General features: G+C 34.8%; 1 protein-coding gene across 1 annotated transcript in view; it reads left to right on the forward strand.

Annotated features, from left to right (window-relative positions):
• Window positions 1–450: 450 nt before the first annotated feature.
• CNGB3 (cyclic nucleotide gated channel subunit beta 3) overlaps window positions 451–17,330 on the forward strand; it is a 99,264-nt gene continuing 82,384 nt past the window's right edge. Inside the window, exons 1-3 of the mRNA XM_049632682.1 lie at window positions 451–642; window positions 4,171–4,252; window positions 13,264–13,390. Of these exons, the coding sequence (XP_049488639.1) occupies window positions 451–642; window positions 4,171–4,252; window positions 13,264–13,390 (401 nt within the window). The remainder of the gene's footprint in view (window positions 643–4,170; window positions 4,253–13,263; window positions 13,391–17,330) is intronic.

Raw genomic sequence — 17,330 nt, forward strand, 5'->3', positions numbered from 1 at the left:
AATAAAATACTCATAAAAAAAAGACACCCGAAGAACAGAAAAAGGAAAAAGTAGTTATCTCATGGTGTAGAACTAGAGATGGAGGAATGATCTGTTGCTTTTATTATAAGCCCTTATTATGCACATATTATTTTTTAATAATGTTTATGTTACTTTGATTAAATTAGATAGATGAAGATAGGTAGGTGGGTAATTAGAAAAGGAAAATAAACAAAACAATGGGCAATGTGATCACATCTGAACAATTCAAATCAACAATGAAATTTTGTTTACTTCTTCACCTGTAAACTATTCTCAAGGGCATTTTGGCTCTTTGAAGTTCATAAACAGAATTCAGATCACCCAAGCAGAAATAATTTGCTGCTTTTAAGCCCTTACTAGCTACAGAGTTGCCTCTAGGAATTAGCCAGAACAAAATCCCGATTAAACAACTAATTGGCTTGTCTACTAATGAAAGGAAAAACAAAGTGCATTTCTCTACCTCAAGACAGAGTCATAAAAACAGAAGCTTTCAGAACCATCTCAGAGAAGATGTTTAAATCACTGATGATAAAATCCAACAAGGTGAAGCCTAAAGAGGAGAACAATGAGAGTAAACAAGGTCCTGATCCAAGCAATCAGCCTCAACAAGCCACAAGACAGGTATGCTACTTACATTCCTAAATCAATCTTGATTGTCATCATTTTTTGTCTAGTGATGGATATTTGTCCAGTGTTTTAATATACTGTGATGTGTAAGGTTGCTTTGCTGTTTCACCTCTACCATTTGGGTCATGCACTTGTTTTTCTTTGGGGTTTTATATATATGCTATTTATATTTGCTTTAAAACAGATTGATAAATGTTTAGAAGACTACATTAGGAGTTGGAAAAAGGTAAATAAGACTTCTCATTGCAGATTTATATTTCTACCATAATCCCAAATGAAATCATTTCTCAAATATTAAATGGGCTATATGAATTAGTTTCAACAAAGAATGTCGAAGATCGTGGCCATGGTAAACTACAATTTAACAGTAATTGCTCTGGACCAGGACCTCTTTATAGGAAACAGTTTTGCCGCTCAGGACAACTGGCAATGTATGGAGTTATTTTTGGTTGTCATATCTCAGGGGTAGAGATGGTACTTGCATCTAGGGAGTAAAGACCAAAAATGCTGCTAGACATTGTAGAATCCACAGGACAGCCCTTCACAACATAGAATTATCCAATTCAGAATATCAATACCACCTAAGTGGAGGAACCCTGTTCTAGAGAAATATTTTTCATAAGTTCTAGGCCTACTCACCTGTAAAATGAAAATGCTTTGTAGCCTTATTGTATAAACTAGAGGCAGTGTATATAAAGCACATAGTAGGGACTTACCAAATGGCAATTTTTATTATCATTATTATGAGTAATTTATGCTTATATGACACAATAAAGCCCAAAGGGATAATTATATAATCACTATTCACTTACAACTGTCCAAAGAACCATTTTCATAAATTACTGACTAAATTTATCTAAAAGTGCTATGTAAGGTTTTTAGAGCAATAATTATTTTCCCATCGAAAGAATTGGATGAAAGATGTCAAGTACAAGCAGGAGTGTACCTCAGGGACTCAAATAGCATGGTCCAGTGATTCAGGTTTAAATGAGCCTAGAGTATAGAAAATACCGAGATGACTTAGCATTGGCCCTGGAAAATTTGCCTTTCATTTCTGATTAACATTGACTATGTTTGCAATGGAGAGCAGATATGAAGGAGGATGTGCTTAGCATTGCTTCATGAGAGTGCCCTTGACTTCTTTCTAATTCTTATGTTAAAATAAATAATTCCACACTTTTAAAATTATTTATATGTTTAAAAGCTCATGGAATATCACAAATGTTGAGCTGGGTACCTTCCTTCAGGTAGTCTTGTTGTGTTTCTCCCTAGGAAAATCACTACAATGATATTTAACCTTTGTCTATCATGATTCTTTTTCCATAGAACACATAAAAATAACTAATACATTATTCTCTTGGAGAACATAATAGCTAACAATAATTACTATGTGCCAGGCAAGGTGCTATCCTCTTCCAAGAACTATTATATTAAATCTTCAGAATAACCATGAGTCCTGTTACAATTTGCTGCTTGCACACAACTGATAATGGCAAAGCTTGGATTGGAGCCCTGTTCCATCTGACTTCAGCACCTGAGAGCTAAATATCTAGGCTATGCTTCTGAAGAAGTATGAATGAATGAATGATGAATATTAGTTGAATCAACTAATCAATAAGAAGTATGAATGATGAAGGATGAATATTAGTTTAATCAACTTTCCAAATATTCTACTCACAAGATAAAAGGATGTTAGAGAGAAGGCAAAAAGAACAGAAACGCTAAAGGAATTGCCTTTCCTTCAGAAACAGTAATACTGGAGAAGTACTTAGATTAGACACAGGTAGAACAACTCTGGTGTATATCCCATGACATTCCCATGACATAACACTTAGGGATGTTGATCATGAAGTCTGCTGGCATCACATTATATCTTAAAAGTCATACTTAAGGAAATTATTTGCATCTACTCTTTAGAGATCATAACATGTTGGCAGAGGCAATAGTTCTCCAGTTTCAAATACACTAAATGTTAAAAATGACAGAAAATTAAAACCATGTTTTTATCCATAGAATATAACCTTTAAAAATGGCATTTAAACAGTAACGTTCTGAAGTACAAATAGATTATTTGAGGCCTATAAGAAGATATTTAGAAATAAAAAATCAATTTACATTCTTCTTTTAAATAAAGAGTTCTCAAAAAATAAAAATAAAAATATTAAAAAAAATACTTAGTTCTCAAACAAAATAACTTAGGTGACTTCCATTTGTCAATAACCAATAAATCAAGATCTGCAAATTCAGGCTAATCCAAACTTTCATGCTACAGAATAAGACATAATTCACATAAATCTACACTTGTATACATGAAAAGACTATGATTAAAATGTTTATGAATAGCATCATAACATGTAAAAGTACTTGATTGAAATCAGAAGGCTTTACTACTACTTCATAATATATCCAGAGATCCATACATTTTTAGCCACCTTATCAATTTCCTACTCAATAACATAAGAATAATAATAGCTGTCTTGCCTAATACATATGGTTACTGTGAGACTTAAATTAAAGCATCTGATTAATTTACTTCCCAGCTTAAAATGTTTCTGACATACAGTGCTGTTAAATAATGTCAAACTCCACATCAAGGCTAATGGGACTCTCAAGGCCCTTGTCCTTGCCTATTTAGCTAAGCTTACTTTCTCACACTCTTTCCCATCCAACCACTTCTACTTTAGTTTCCCACAGCCTGTATACAATCACACCTTAGACTTTTGCTGAACAGGTATCCACTACCTGGAATATTTTCCATGCCTTGTTCATCTGGAAAAAAATTCATCTTGATTTGTAAAATTCAGAGTTACTTCCTTTTTGATAGTCTCCTCCCTTTCCTTCTACTGCAGTAGAATTGACCATTCCACATTTATGCCCTATCTCTATCCTCTACAGACATTCATTATGTATAACATTTCCTTGCACTTACATTTGTGTGTGTATGTTTCCCCTACCACTCTGTAAATAGCTTGGGAGCCAACATTTCTGTGTTCTAACCTTATATCTTGTTTCACTTTGTTCCCATAGGACCATCCTCAGACACACACTGGCCACATCCAGTGAGACATACCTACATTTCAAAGGAAAGCTTAGATTCTCTGACAAATGACAAGGTAGAGGCAAATGAAATCACAGAGAGAAGAGAGCTCTGAATTAAGAAACTAGACTACTTTTTTCTATCACTTTAAGTTCTACTACAAAAGACCTAGACCAGGACCAACACTAGGACTGTGGGGAATGAGGACTGGAATTGGGAGGAACATGTGCCAGGTAGATGTAGCAACCACAGTGACAAAAAGAGAGTGCCTAAGGCCAACAAGCTGTGAAAGTCAAAGCTGATTATTCAATAGTAGAGCCGAGAATATCCATTTAAGTGCAAGAATTATCATTTGTAGTATATCATAAACAAATGATAAGCCTTAATGATTGGCTTGATCATTGAATGAAAAACTCCATATTATATTTTACATTTAACTTTATTTTTTGTGTAAATTAATTGTGTACAATCTTTGTTTCTCAAAGGGAGAAAACAAAAATGAAAAGAAATCTCTCCAAACCAAGATGACTCCAGTCACATTTGAAGAGTCACACACCAAAATACAAGGTCAGAACTCAAATCTGTAGGAAAAAATAAAATGCATATCTCTCTGAAATGTGTTACCTGATGAAACACTTGACCTTGAGTAGGTAAATCATCTAGGGTAAATCACACTTGAGACACTTTAAAGATCTGAGTGTTTATAAAAACATAATTTCTTCATTCAGTCACTTATTCAATAGATGCTTTTTTATTACCTGCTATGTGCCAGGTCTATGGGCTAGAAATAGCCCATAGTGGTGAACAATATGGCCAAGTCTGTGTTAACATATGCATATAATGAACAATATAATTTTAAGTAAGGGTTATAAAATGATAAAATAGATGTGGATTGTACATATTTAAAGGTTCAACACTCATACCTCTGCTCTTCTTTCTTTAAATTATCTCCATTAGAAATCTCATCTACTCCTAAGGTTACCATAACTCATTTCTATATCAGTGATTCCATAGCAGACCCAATTCCTTTTTTAAGACCCTGTCCAATATTTTCTTTTTTTGTCTTTTCTTTTCAGGTATATTCTGCCAGAAAGATTCTTTTTTTAATAATTTTTTTATTCTTTTAATTTGAATCCCAGCTAGTTAACATATAGTGTAATAATGATTTCAGGAATAGAATTTAGTGATTCATCACTTACATATAACACCCAGTGTTCATGCCAACAAGTGTCCTCCCCTTTGCAATATTTTCTAAGTAACCACTGGACATATACACCTGTATGTTCTGCTGCCATTCTGTTTTACTATGAGTCATTTCATAATAGTGATAGTTTCCAATTTGCAGTTCTTCTGACATAAAAATACAACCTTTTTTAAAGTATTTTTTCTCTTTTTTTTAAGTTTATTTATTTTGAGAGAGAGAGCGGGGCTCGAACTCACGAACCATGAGATCATGACATGGGCCAAAATTGGACACTTAACCAACTGAGCTACCCAGGCGCCCCATAAAAATACAACCTTAATGGTATGAAACCAAGGATCACATCTTTGGGATGACAAGTTTTGTCCTACTCTTGTTATACTTTTTTCAAAGTATATTTGTAAGCTTAATTTTTCATAGCTGGTAATAAAAACTCTTGTGGAAGTTTCATTTAACATAGAAGCTGTTTGAGTGGAAAGGAAAAAAATAGTTTCATTTAAATTTGCAGACTTAGCATGTCTTCAAAGGCTTTAATAGGAAAAGCAGTTATATTTAAGATATTTTGTTTTGAAAAAGCAAAATTATTAGTGTTTAAAGATAGCCTCTTATATGTGCTTGGTATTTTTATATTTTTCCCTTCAAAACATGCAGGTGCAATGTCACAATATCTGCAGATGTTGATTTCTGATTATAGAACTCTTATCTTCTGCAGAGCATGGTTTAATTTTTATCTGCCATGGAAATGAAGAATGTAATACATTTTGGATTCAAATAAAGATGACTTTCTAAGGTTCTCTTTTGATTACAATCATCTTTCATAGGCTTCCACTTCACTTATAGTACATTAAATCCTTCTGTAAAAAATGTTTTGGTACCAGTAGAGGATATTTAAATGACTTCCTTAATAGTTTATCATGATATAAGGTGACTTTGTGTGGAAATGGATCAAAGTTAGGTGCCCATGGGTAGCTAGTATGGTATGGTGGGTTGAATAATGGCCTCTCAAAAACATCCACACCCTGCTCCCTAAAAACTATGAAGTTTTACATGAAGGGGAACAAAATGCTGATGTTACTAAGTTAAGGATCTTGAGATGGGAAGATTATCCAGAAGGCCTCAATGTAATTAAGGGATTCTCATAAGAAGAAGGCAGAAGGGTCAAAGATAAAAGAAGATGGGATGATGGAAGCAGAGGTCACATTGATGCAATCTGAAAATGGAAGAAGGGACCACAAACCAAGGAACACAGGCAACCTCTACAGGCTAGGAAAGAATAAACCTGTGTTCTTCAAGGCATTTAAGCTTGTTTCCTACAACAATAGAAAACTAATGTGTATGACTTTAAAATACTCCCTACTTAAGTAACAAAAAAACAAGAAATTGAGTTTTGCTCTAATCAATAACATAAATTCAGTATATTGGCAGTATATTATACTATAAAGAGCACTGCTTTGGAGTTTGGCATGTCTCAATTCAAATTGTAACTCTACTACTTAATAACTTTGTCTGGCTTTAGTCAAGATAGTTGACATCTCTAAGTATCAGTTTGCTCATGTATAAAATAAGGATAATACTGTCATTAATCTTCTAAGTTGTAGATACAGATTAAACTATTTAATATATATAAAGCATTTAGCATTGAGATTGATAAATTCCAATGTTGATGGGGGTCAGGTAGCATAAATGAGGATCATGCATGCCCTGTCTAAAGAGGCCAGAGGCCACTCAGCTCCAACCAGTCACTGTCATACAGAGATGAGAGGCAAGTGCTGCCAGATAGTCCATCTTCAGTCTAGAGAGACTGTAAATACAAATTTTAATTTGAATTCTCTCAATCTTTAAATGTCAACTATTTAAAGTGTTTAAATATTCTCTTTTTAAATCATTGAAATAAAAACTGAAATCTTGGGGCTGCTGTGTGGCTCAGTTGGTTAGGTGTCGGACTTCAGTTCAGGTCATGATCTCATAGTTCCTGAGTGCTGGGCTCTGTGCTGGGCTCTGTGCTGACAACTCAGAGCCTGGAGCCTGCTTCAAATTCTGTGTCTCCCTCTCCCTCTGCCCCTCCCCTACTCAGGTCCTCTCTCTCTCTGTCAAAAATAAATAAAACATTTTTAAAAAACAAAATGTGATCATTTTGTGACCTCTAACCAACCACATGGTAGGTACTCTATGTTGCTCATGCCCATGAACAATGACAACCTGGACAAGATTCTGAATCCAGCAATGTTTTTATTTATCCTCTTCCTCTTCCCTTTCTCTTCCTTTGTGCCCTCCATCCCAGGTTTGTGTTGCAAACCAACTGCAAATGTAATGTCCTCCCTGGGCCTCCTGTGCCAAATAGCTCTCTATAACCAAGACCTAGGTTCCAAGTCTAACACATTTCCAGGTCTTCAGAGGTGTCCCAGGCCTTGCCAGTCTCCCACCACTATCCAAAGTGACCTAGCCTGCATCTCAGCCAACTCAGTTTGGACAGAAATAAGGAAAGCTAAAAACTACTCTAGAACTTAAATCTACTATAAGACATAAAGTATACTAATTTTCTAAATATTACAGGAAAAAGAAAGAGGGAAAATCCTAACTCATTTAAGCAGGAAACCACTCTTTAGTCCTTGGCAGGACTTATACAAATTTAATTTGTCTTGTATGGAATAGGAAAATAGCCAGACTATATACAGAAATTTAATTTCTAAATCAATAAAGGCTTCCCTATATAAGACCAATGAGTTTGATTACCATGCATGGGAGGTACTATGGTTAATTTTAGTAGTATAGTTCACTTTCTGTAACTGTCAATACTATTCATCAGACAAAGGATAAGGTAGGAATATAGAAACAATGGCAACAAAATGAGAGAAACTTTTCCAAAACTATTTAAAGCATGTTTTTCTGCTTCATCCAAAAGAAAAAGGGGGAAAAAACACCTTATATAGTAAATAATTACAGCTATTGAACTTAAACATTCCTTCAAAATGATATCTGATATGAACAAAAGAAATGAGAAATGAGTGCTGATTTGGCAAGGCACAGAGACATAATCAGGACACCTTCAGTGGCAAGGGCTCAAGGCTAAGGAAACCTCTGGATAACTGGAACTGGAAAACCATTTAAGGGACAGAGCCAGCCCTGGGAGCTGATTGCTTTCTCTGCCTTTCACTCATAGTCCACAAAGCTTTGCATTTCTCTCTGCATATCTACTTTGGGCTGCTCTTACTCCCATCCTTTCATTTCGCAGTCTAAATTCCAGAGAGAGCAGGCTGACTGATTCAGATAGCAATCATTGTTCCCGCTGGGCAGAGTCCATGGGAACCACCCGGATCACCACCCGGATCACCAGCCAGCTGTGATCTGGCCATATTCTTCAGGTCAGGTGCCCAGCTATGTGCACAACCAATAACCATTCCTGTGTATTATACAGAACAGAGCTGCCTTGCTGAAGATGGAGAGGTAACGAGAGCTGATCAGCTAGAAGGAAAAGTTAGGCATAGAAATTATACTTTGTTTTAAATATCAAATAGAAGACCAAACTCTGATAAAATTCCTTAGTTTCCACCTGATTAATAAGCTAAAAACTTAAGAGACACTAACCAATGTGGATGGGATGAATTTTTTTTTTATAAAATACCATATATTTTATAGTTTGCATGATTTAAATATATTTGTATAATTCAGTTAAATCAAACTATGTTTTTAGCTTTTTTCTCTGCTAAAGAATATAGCTAATTCTGCTTTCCTGATTCCTGAAACACTCTTAAGTAAATAAAAGCTTCAGCATGCCTCATATATATCAATGTTATGCAGACCTGAAATAGTTAATATTTTTTTTTAAAGAAGATAATTTACCCTAGTCAAGCCGGTGGAACACTTTGTGTTTATACTGCATTTTTCTTGAATGGAGTCTTTATCTAATCCTCACAGAAATCCCCATGACAAAAGTATTTCTCATTTTATGGATGAGGAAACTGTTATAGAAAAGTAACTTATCCAGAGTCACCCAGAGAATTAGTGATGTAAGGATTACAGCTCTGTGTTTTGTACCCGGCACCGGTAACTCACCACACTCCTTAAACCTGCACATAAAATGTATTTTCTAGATGAATTAATCCCAGTACAAAAGTCCCTGAAACAAAGCATGACATTGAGAGAGGACAGGATCTCTCATCCTGACACAGTACCAAAGCTACCTTAGATGGATCTGTATTCTTTTTTGTTTGTTGATTTGTTCATTTATTCACTTGTGATGATGTATCTTAAAGTTAAAAAAAAAACTGCCTAAATATAAAAATCCTTTCAGGACTTTTTGGCACATTAAGGCTGACTAGAAGACTTCTAACCTCTGACCCAATGCAAGGACCCCATCTGGGTCCTTCATATGGGCTCCAGCTTCTGCCTGTATACCTCCAGCAACAGGGCTTTCATTGCCTCACAAAGCCATATGTTTCACTATTAGACAAGTTTAATTGTTAGAATGTTTGGGATTTTATTTGTTTTGGAAATCCCAATGATGGATATTTCTTCTGCCTTCTGGTATACACTAAATAAGTCTTTTCTATACAGCAGCCCTTCAAAGAATTTGAAATAACTGCTAGGTCACTAGTTAGTCTTTAGCTATTTTAGACCTAAAGTTTCTCCACAATTCTTCATATGAGATGGTTTCCAGAACTCTCAGTTACTCTGACTCCTTCGCCTCTGGATTTTTTATAGATTTCTTCAACATTTCTAAGGTAAAGTATTACATTTTTCAAATCTGTTACATTTTAGGACTCTCCTTCAGGTTCTATTCTATACTCATTGCTATAATGTTTATCAGCTTCCTCCATGTCATTTGACAATCCACAAAGATATAATAAAATTTCAAGTATGATCAACATGTTGTAATTAAAATTATTCTAAGAGCACTATATATTCTGGCAACTATAAAACACAAGCTGAGTCAAAAATACCATCTTAGATGCCAGAAGATAATCATTAATTATACATTTCTTAAAACTGTGTTATTATTTTATTCCAAACGTTCATTCATTAAGATGAAATTGATAGTATCACTTATGCATCTAATCAAGGTACTAGGCTTAGTTTTTGTTAATTCACCTTCCATCTAATTACTCAGATATTGTTGGTGTCCAAAAAAAGGAAATTTGTTTTTGAGATAGAACTCACAATGTATTTGGTGTTATAAGAGTTAGAAATTCAACCAAGTGATATCTCACCCACATCAAATATTCCAACCAATGAGAGCATTTTCAAGTCTTCCTCTTTTTACATCCATAAAAAAAAACCAATTGAATCAACACCTGTCTAATTCACAACCTTATTCCCAAATCAGTTTCTTTCTTTGGATTCCTCCTTTTCCAGCAATTATTTAGTGCCACTGATAAAATGTGTAAGGTTAATGGCTTTCTGCATCACTTATTTCCTCACTTGAAGACAGAAGCAGCTGTTTCACACCTGCACAGCTCTCCACAATGCTCTCCACAATGTGCTACTACAAGGGGACAAAGCAGTTTGGAAGTGTATTACAGAGGCCCAGTGTGAGATGCTGCCAGGCCAAAGACAAAATCAGCCAGGTGTGTGGAGGGCAAACTCTACTCATTCTTGCACATTCAATAAAAGCAACCATATCAGAACACTTTGACTCCAGATTTTACTATCTGCCATGGGCACACATTCCAGGGCAGAACTTGACCAAGTGTACTGATGAGATCTGGCAATTTCAGAGCACAGTTGGCAGAAAGACTTACACTATTCATTTGGGCAGCTACAAACGAGGGGATCCTGCTTTCCATGTGTGAAGCTGGGTAAAACTACAATGTGAGGTTGACAAAACTTCACCCAGATGCCAGAGCAAGATTTGCCGTGTATTTTAGATTTCTTCCATGATGAGGATGATGTGAGCAATCTGACCATCTGTTCCCACAAACAAATAACATGCTGCATGGGTAAAAAGACACCCACACTGAGTATAGTTGACAGGGATTCTTTTGTTTTAAGTCCTCATGAGTATGTTTAAAGTTGTTCTGCTTTGAATCCAAGAACGGGCAATAACTGGTTTCTCATCTTCATCGACAAACTGTGATTAAGGACTTATTTTGTAATTAAAATGCTTATCCACAAAGCAAATTAGGTTGTAATTAATTTCTGAATAACCTAGACTTGTCGTAGTAGAGGCAGCATCATTTTAGAAGGGGTTGGTAATGTCTAGAGGAGACCTGGTAAGGTACAACGATCTACTTAGAGTTACTTTAATCCAAATGTTATTATGATAAACAAAAATTCCTTATCAGAAGAGGAGAAAAGAACTGTTGCAGAACAGTCAGTCATTAATTGGTGCTAGCAGAAAAGTAATAGTGTAAATGTAATGCATATGCTGTAACCTGAATGACTGATGGAAGTATGTGATGCAGCTTATATTCACATGCCTTTCTAAGAAATAGTCAATAAAAGCCCCTTAAGAAAGACTGTTTTACATATTCTACTTGTTATATATTCAGGAGGGGTTTTTATGATTATTTTACTCATATTTCATGCTCTATTTTCACTCCTAATTTGGGGGCAGGGATGTGGGCACTCCCAGAAAAATATATGGACACAATGGTTCATAACTCTTTTTTTGGCCCAGACTTCTTGGAAGAGCTCACGTTAATCTTAGATCCTCTCCATGTAAAATTTGCATAGGTAACACAGAGTCTCAAAAGTTCCAATCCATGAGTTCACTAGATCTCTGTGGCCAGAGGTTAAGAACTTTGCTCTCAAATATCTTACCATAATTAACCCAAGTGTTTGTGGATATAGGAAAAAGATTTTGCTGTCATTTTCCTAGGCAGAAATATGTAGCATAATGTTAGAGATCTGAAAAATGATTTATTTTTTGGTTGGACAAAGAGAAATGGGAAAATATGGCTTGACCCAAATACATAGGGAAAATAGATCTTTCTCTCTTATTTCTACCAAAAGCCTCTTAGTACAAAATGACATATTGAAAGTGCAAATTTTTTTAACTCTGAAATCTGTTCAATACTGATAAGCTCACTAGTGTACCACATGTGCTTGTATAAAAAGGACCCTATCCTGCACTCTCAGTAAGATTCCATACACGTGGAAACATTTCATCTGGAATATAGTCTTTAGACAGAGACTCCAAGGACATGATTATAGTAACAATCCTTTGTATCCTAAGTAAAGTCAGGAATTCAGAGGGTTTTCATTTAAACATTATGCTGTGGTTTCCATCTTCTAGCCAAAATTACTAGAATTCCAAAATAAATGTAGGTAGGAGATACATAATGAAGAAATCTGTTTGGGGAAATCCAGGGGTTTAAGCTTTCTTAGTCATAAACCTTTCAAAACTCTAAGTACTGAGTCAATTTTATGATTGCCTTTATTCCGAAAACATGTTCCTGAAAAATTTCATATATTGGCAGATTTTAGGCAGATCACAGGAATTTTCATATTAAAGGACTTGTATGATAAGAGCTTTTGTGAAAGTAAATGATCGCCCCATGATTTATCATTTTTGTGAATTCAGATTTTCAATACTGGATTGGCTTAAGTTTTTTCAATTATAATTTATTACAAAAAAATAAGAGTTATCATTTGGGCATTGATTCCAATTTTCTAAGCACAGTACACCCATTTAAAAATAAGTTAGAAACTGTGGACAACGAATAACCATTAAGTTGTGTTCATTCTATTTCTTTGCTCCTTCTATATTTTCTTTTTACATTAAGCAATTTACTTAAATTTTCTCTATAATCCACATATTTATCAATGAATTGATTATTCTCTTGGTACACTACAATTTAAACTATATTAATTGGAAATTGTTTTTATAAGCTTGAAGGGAAAATTTTAATTTTTGGACTGAAAATGAAGCTAGTACATATTAGTTTACACTGCTTATTCAGAAAAAGATATCATAACTAAAGATGATCAAACCAAAAACAAAGATTTTATTTAATTAAAAAAAGTTAGAATGCAAAATTCTGAAATAATGTCAGTGACATCACTTCTGTCTATTTTATTTTTCTGAATTTTATGAGGCTTCAATTTCAGCCACAAATTACGAATAATACTTTAGCAGAACCGAAATACCTTTTGAATGGATTACTCCTTACTAATCTCAGCTTTGCTAGTTTCAAAAAGTAATATACTATGAACTTTTTGTTTCATAATACAACTTAAATATACTTTTCATCAGCCTGAACGTGTCTACAAGTTAACTTCTCCTGCATAAGATCCTACTTTGTTTAGCAGGAATCCTAGGGGAGGCATTCCTAAGACTGTTTTGGAGAAAAAAACATCCCTGTAACTTACACTGTCCAATATAATTTATCAACAGTGGCATATATTCTTCTGTCTATATGTTGTTTCCTTTCCATAGATAAAATCTCTGAGAAAAATTCACTCAAAGATCTGACCACAACCCCTGACCATCAAAATCCAACAGAATCAAAGGGAACGATGCCAGAGCAGAAGGAAATGGAAACTGGGAAAGAAGGTCTAGTCAGGTAAGAAGTCAATAAAATACATAATACCTGTTAGAGATATTGCTCAGCCCTCACTGAAAATTCAAACATCTGTTCCCCACTTTAGCTGAGCAAAGGCCAGGGCAACAATAGTCACATAACACAGGGGAACTGGTTAAAACTAAAAGATTGTTTCTGTCTAGTTCATTGTCCCTTACTAGCTAGTCCTGGCCACTAACCAGAGGATTCCTAGGCAACCATGTGGCTATAGGCCAAATCACACCAACAAAAACATTGCAGTCACATGACTGAGTCATTAATATCATCATGGAAACAGCCTACATATTTACTAGGCATGAATTTTAAAAAGAAGGAATTGAAGAGATTGTACGATTCTTCTTTGAGTTCCCAAAGAAATAACTATTTCATTTTGTAAATATTTTATTGTTTGATTATTATTTCTGTTTATCAGCTAAAGAAAGTGTGGCATGATAACCAAGAATAATTACAGAAACAGGTAATCTTTATGCCACTGAAGGAATACAATTTTATAAATACTTCCTACAGAATTATTGGAAATATCCCAAAAGAGATGACAATTTCAATGTGAATCAGTGAATCCACAATAAAACACAACTAGGAGCCCCTTCATTTTGCCACTTCTTGGCATGCTATTATGTGCCTGCTGATCCAATTTGAATTGCTTAATTATAGTTAATATAACTGCAATAGGCTTATGAAACAATAAAGCATACTCTTCTTATTTAACAGGCAAGAAGAGTTGTCATTTAAAAAGAAATTAGGAGTATCTATTCCTGCCCCCACCTCCCCCTTCCCTACCTCTGTCTCGGCAGCTCTTCCACTGTGTTAAACCTTGTGCTGCCAATAGGAGTTACAGTGATAATCTAGGACCCAGTGTGTTGCAGACTGAACAATAGGCATCAGAAAGAGAAAGTGCATTTTCAATAAATACAAATTTCGCTGTAGATGAGATTAAACACAAGTTCACTCTACCACGTGCGCACACACACACACACACACACACACACACACACACACACTGTATGACAAAAATTAAACCTGGCATATTATTTAGGCAGAGAGATGTTTAAACTCTGGGTAAAGACTAAAATCTTATAATTGAGGTAATTATTTATATTATTTTTATAACGTTGGTGTTTACAGAATGATTTGCAGTCTTTTAGTGGGTCATTGTTATCTTCACTCTACAGATAAGCTGCCAAGGCACAAGGAGGTTAATTAGTTTGCCTATAGTAATAGGGTCAGCTCAGCCAAGATTAGACTGCACAGGACTCAAATTCTTGAGTGGAACTTGTTCCTCCCTCTCACCAATACACTTACTTTAATCAACAGCTTAACCTCTGAACCAATGTCTCCTTCTACTGTTTCTTTTAGTATATTTAGTTTTTTGTAATAACCAGTGGTGATAGGTAGGTTTTCAAAGGACTGAAGTAGAAGCCATAACTAATGTTTTTAGGGATATATTTCTTTTAACCCAAATCCATTGCCAGTATTGTACTTTTACTCTTCTGAGATATGAAAATGGAAAACTTTCAGTTACCCATAAATTGGGTCAATCAGCATATCTCAAAAACATAAAACTCCTTGACATGACCTCTAAGACCATGCCTGGTTCATCTCTTCCCCTACTTTCCTGTCCCTCTACTCCAGCCACATTGTTCCTATTTCAGTCTCTTGTACTTGTGAATTTATTATTCTCTGGAATAATTTATTATTCCTTCTGCAATTTAGGCAGCAAAGTAGCTTGAAAATTATTGACAAACTGAGTAAATCCAAGTTAGCTTAAAACTCTTACTTTTTACTGTTAGATGTCCAGTCACACTTTTCCTCAGGATTGACTGAAAACCACCCTCACTGAAGGAATAACTTTAAAGGTCACTAGAAGTTCTGGTGTCACTTTTGACTAATATTACAGGAATCCTAATGTTCCAGTACTATGTACAACTTACCAAAGCCTTCCTGTTTTAATTTCATAGGCATCAATGGTACCATATCTAGAATCCTAACTAGCAGAGCTTTTATACATCATTAGGAAATATCAATGTTAAAATAACTTCAAATTGGAAGTGTTATTTTACAGTACTTTAAGTGAGTAAAGATCATTTTGGTATTGCAGTTATTAAAAATCAACAACTTTAACCTTGAGCAATGCCAGGTTTTAAAAAGTTTTTTTTCCTAGAAAAACACTAAAGATTTGATTGATTGAAGGCAATACATGCTTGTGAGTGACTGATTCCCACCTCAATTTTTTGAATTTGCAAAAAGTTATATTATTAATAAATAAAGTTTAAAAGCATATTTTTTACTCTAAGTGTGTTTCATTACCTTCTGGTTTAGGTCCTGGATTGAATAGGGATTGTGTGTCTAGGCTGATCAATAAATATTAAGGAGAATGCATGTTATGCATTTCCCTGTCTCTGTGTGTGAAGTGCAGTTTGATATTATTGGTTACACTCTTAATTTCTGTCACACTCAGAAGATACACAGAGCTGGATAACAAGAGAACTAACTAACTAACTATAGATATAGTACCTATATACACTATATAGTCTGTATATATACACTATATATATACATATATATATATATATATATATATATACACTATACACTGTATAGTCTGTATATATATTATTTAACAGATATAAGGAATTGGATCACATGATTATGGAGGCTGAGTAGTCCCAATATCTTCAGTCAGCAAGCTAGAGGACCAGGAGAGACAATGGTGTAGTTCCAGTCTAAGTATGAAGGCTTAAGAACCAGAACTACTGGTGTAGTCCCAGTCCAAAAGCTGGCAGACTTAAGACCCAGGAAGAACCAGTGTTTCAGTTTGAGTCTGAGGGCAAGAAGTTATGTCCCAGCCTGCAAACTGGAAGAAACTTCTAACCAGAACCCAACTATTCTAGCAAGCTGTTCTTGGACTTCCACTCTTTAGATCTGCAAGAAATAAGTTTCTGTTGTTTATATACCACCCAGTCCATAGTACTTTGTTACAGTAGCCTGAACTAAGAAAGACATCACCCAACCCGGCCCTGAACTCTTTAACATAGAGCCTTTGTAATGTTTCCGTATGACAAAGGTCTCAAATATTGTTTTGTAAGGATAAAACAGTATAGATATATGTTTAAGCTAAATTTGGATATTATGTCTATTTACCTATGTATATAAACACAAAAAGGTGAGTAAAATTTATATTATTATTATGATGTAAATTCCTAAAATAAAAATCACGTCTGTGATTTTTTTCATCCAGCCTTCAATAAGATTCTAAATAAAGCCTAAAACTAATTTTATAGCCACAGTAATAATATTTATCACAAATACATGTCAGCCCAGAAGGAGATATTTTTCAAGATATCCAAGTATTACATGTCCACAGTTCTGACTGGAATCCATTTGTATTAAACTAGCTTTCTTTCTTTATTCTTTCTTTTTATATCCTTTCACAACATTTTCTAAATTGTCTAACCAGGGAAAAGAAATTCTTTGCAAATCTTCCCTGAAAAAAGCAACCAATTCATTATCTTGTCAGATGAATCATTTAGCTTCTGAAAGACATGGAGTTCACCCCTGGAAAGTCCCATTGATGCCATTTGTCCATTACCAAGGAAAACGGCCTGTTTCTGGCATTCCATCTCAGCACACTCTTATTTTTTAATATAAAAAACTATATTTTGATGGACACTAATGAATAGCAAGCAAAAGAAGATGTGTTTTGCCTGGATACATCAAATAGCTATGTCTGGAAAAGGAGACAGAGTTGAATGGTTGATAGGTTAAGTGGTTAAATGATGAACAAGCAAGTGAGTGAAACGTTCAGTGCCCGTGACTGGGGTGCACTGCAAGACTGACTTTTACAGTATAGTATATGACTTTCCATCACCATCACTACCCATAATGCCAAGAAGGAAGGTTATTTCTATGAATAGTCTTCTTT

This window comes from Panthera uncia, chromosome F2 (assembly GCF_023721935.1).
Source record: "Panthera uncia isolate 11264 chromosome F2, Puncia_PCG_1.0, whole genome shotgun sequence".
Taxonomy (NCBI): Eukaryota; Metazoa; Chordata; class Mammalia; order Carnivora; family Felidae; genus Panthera; species Panthera uncia.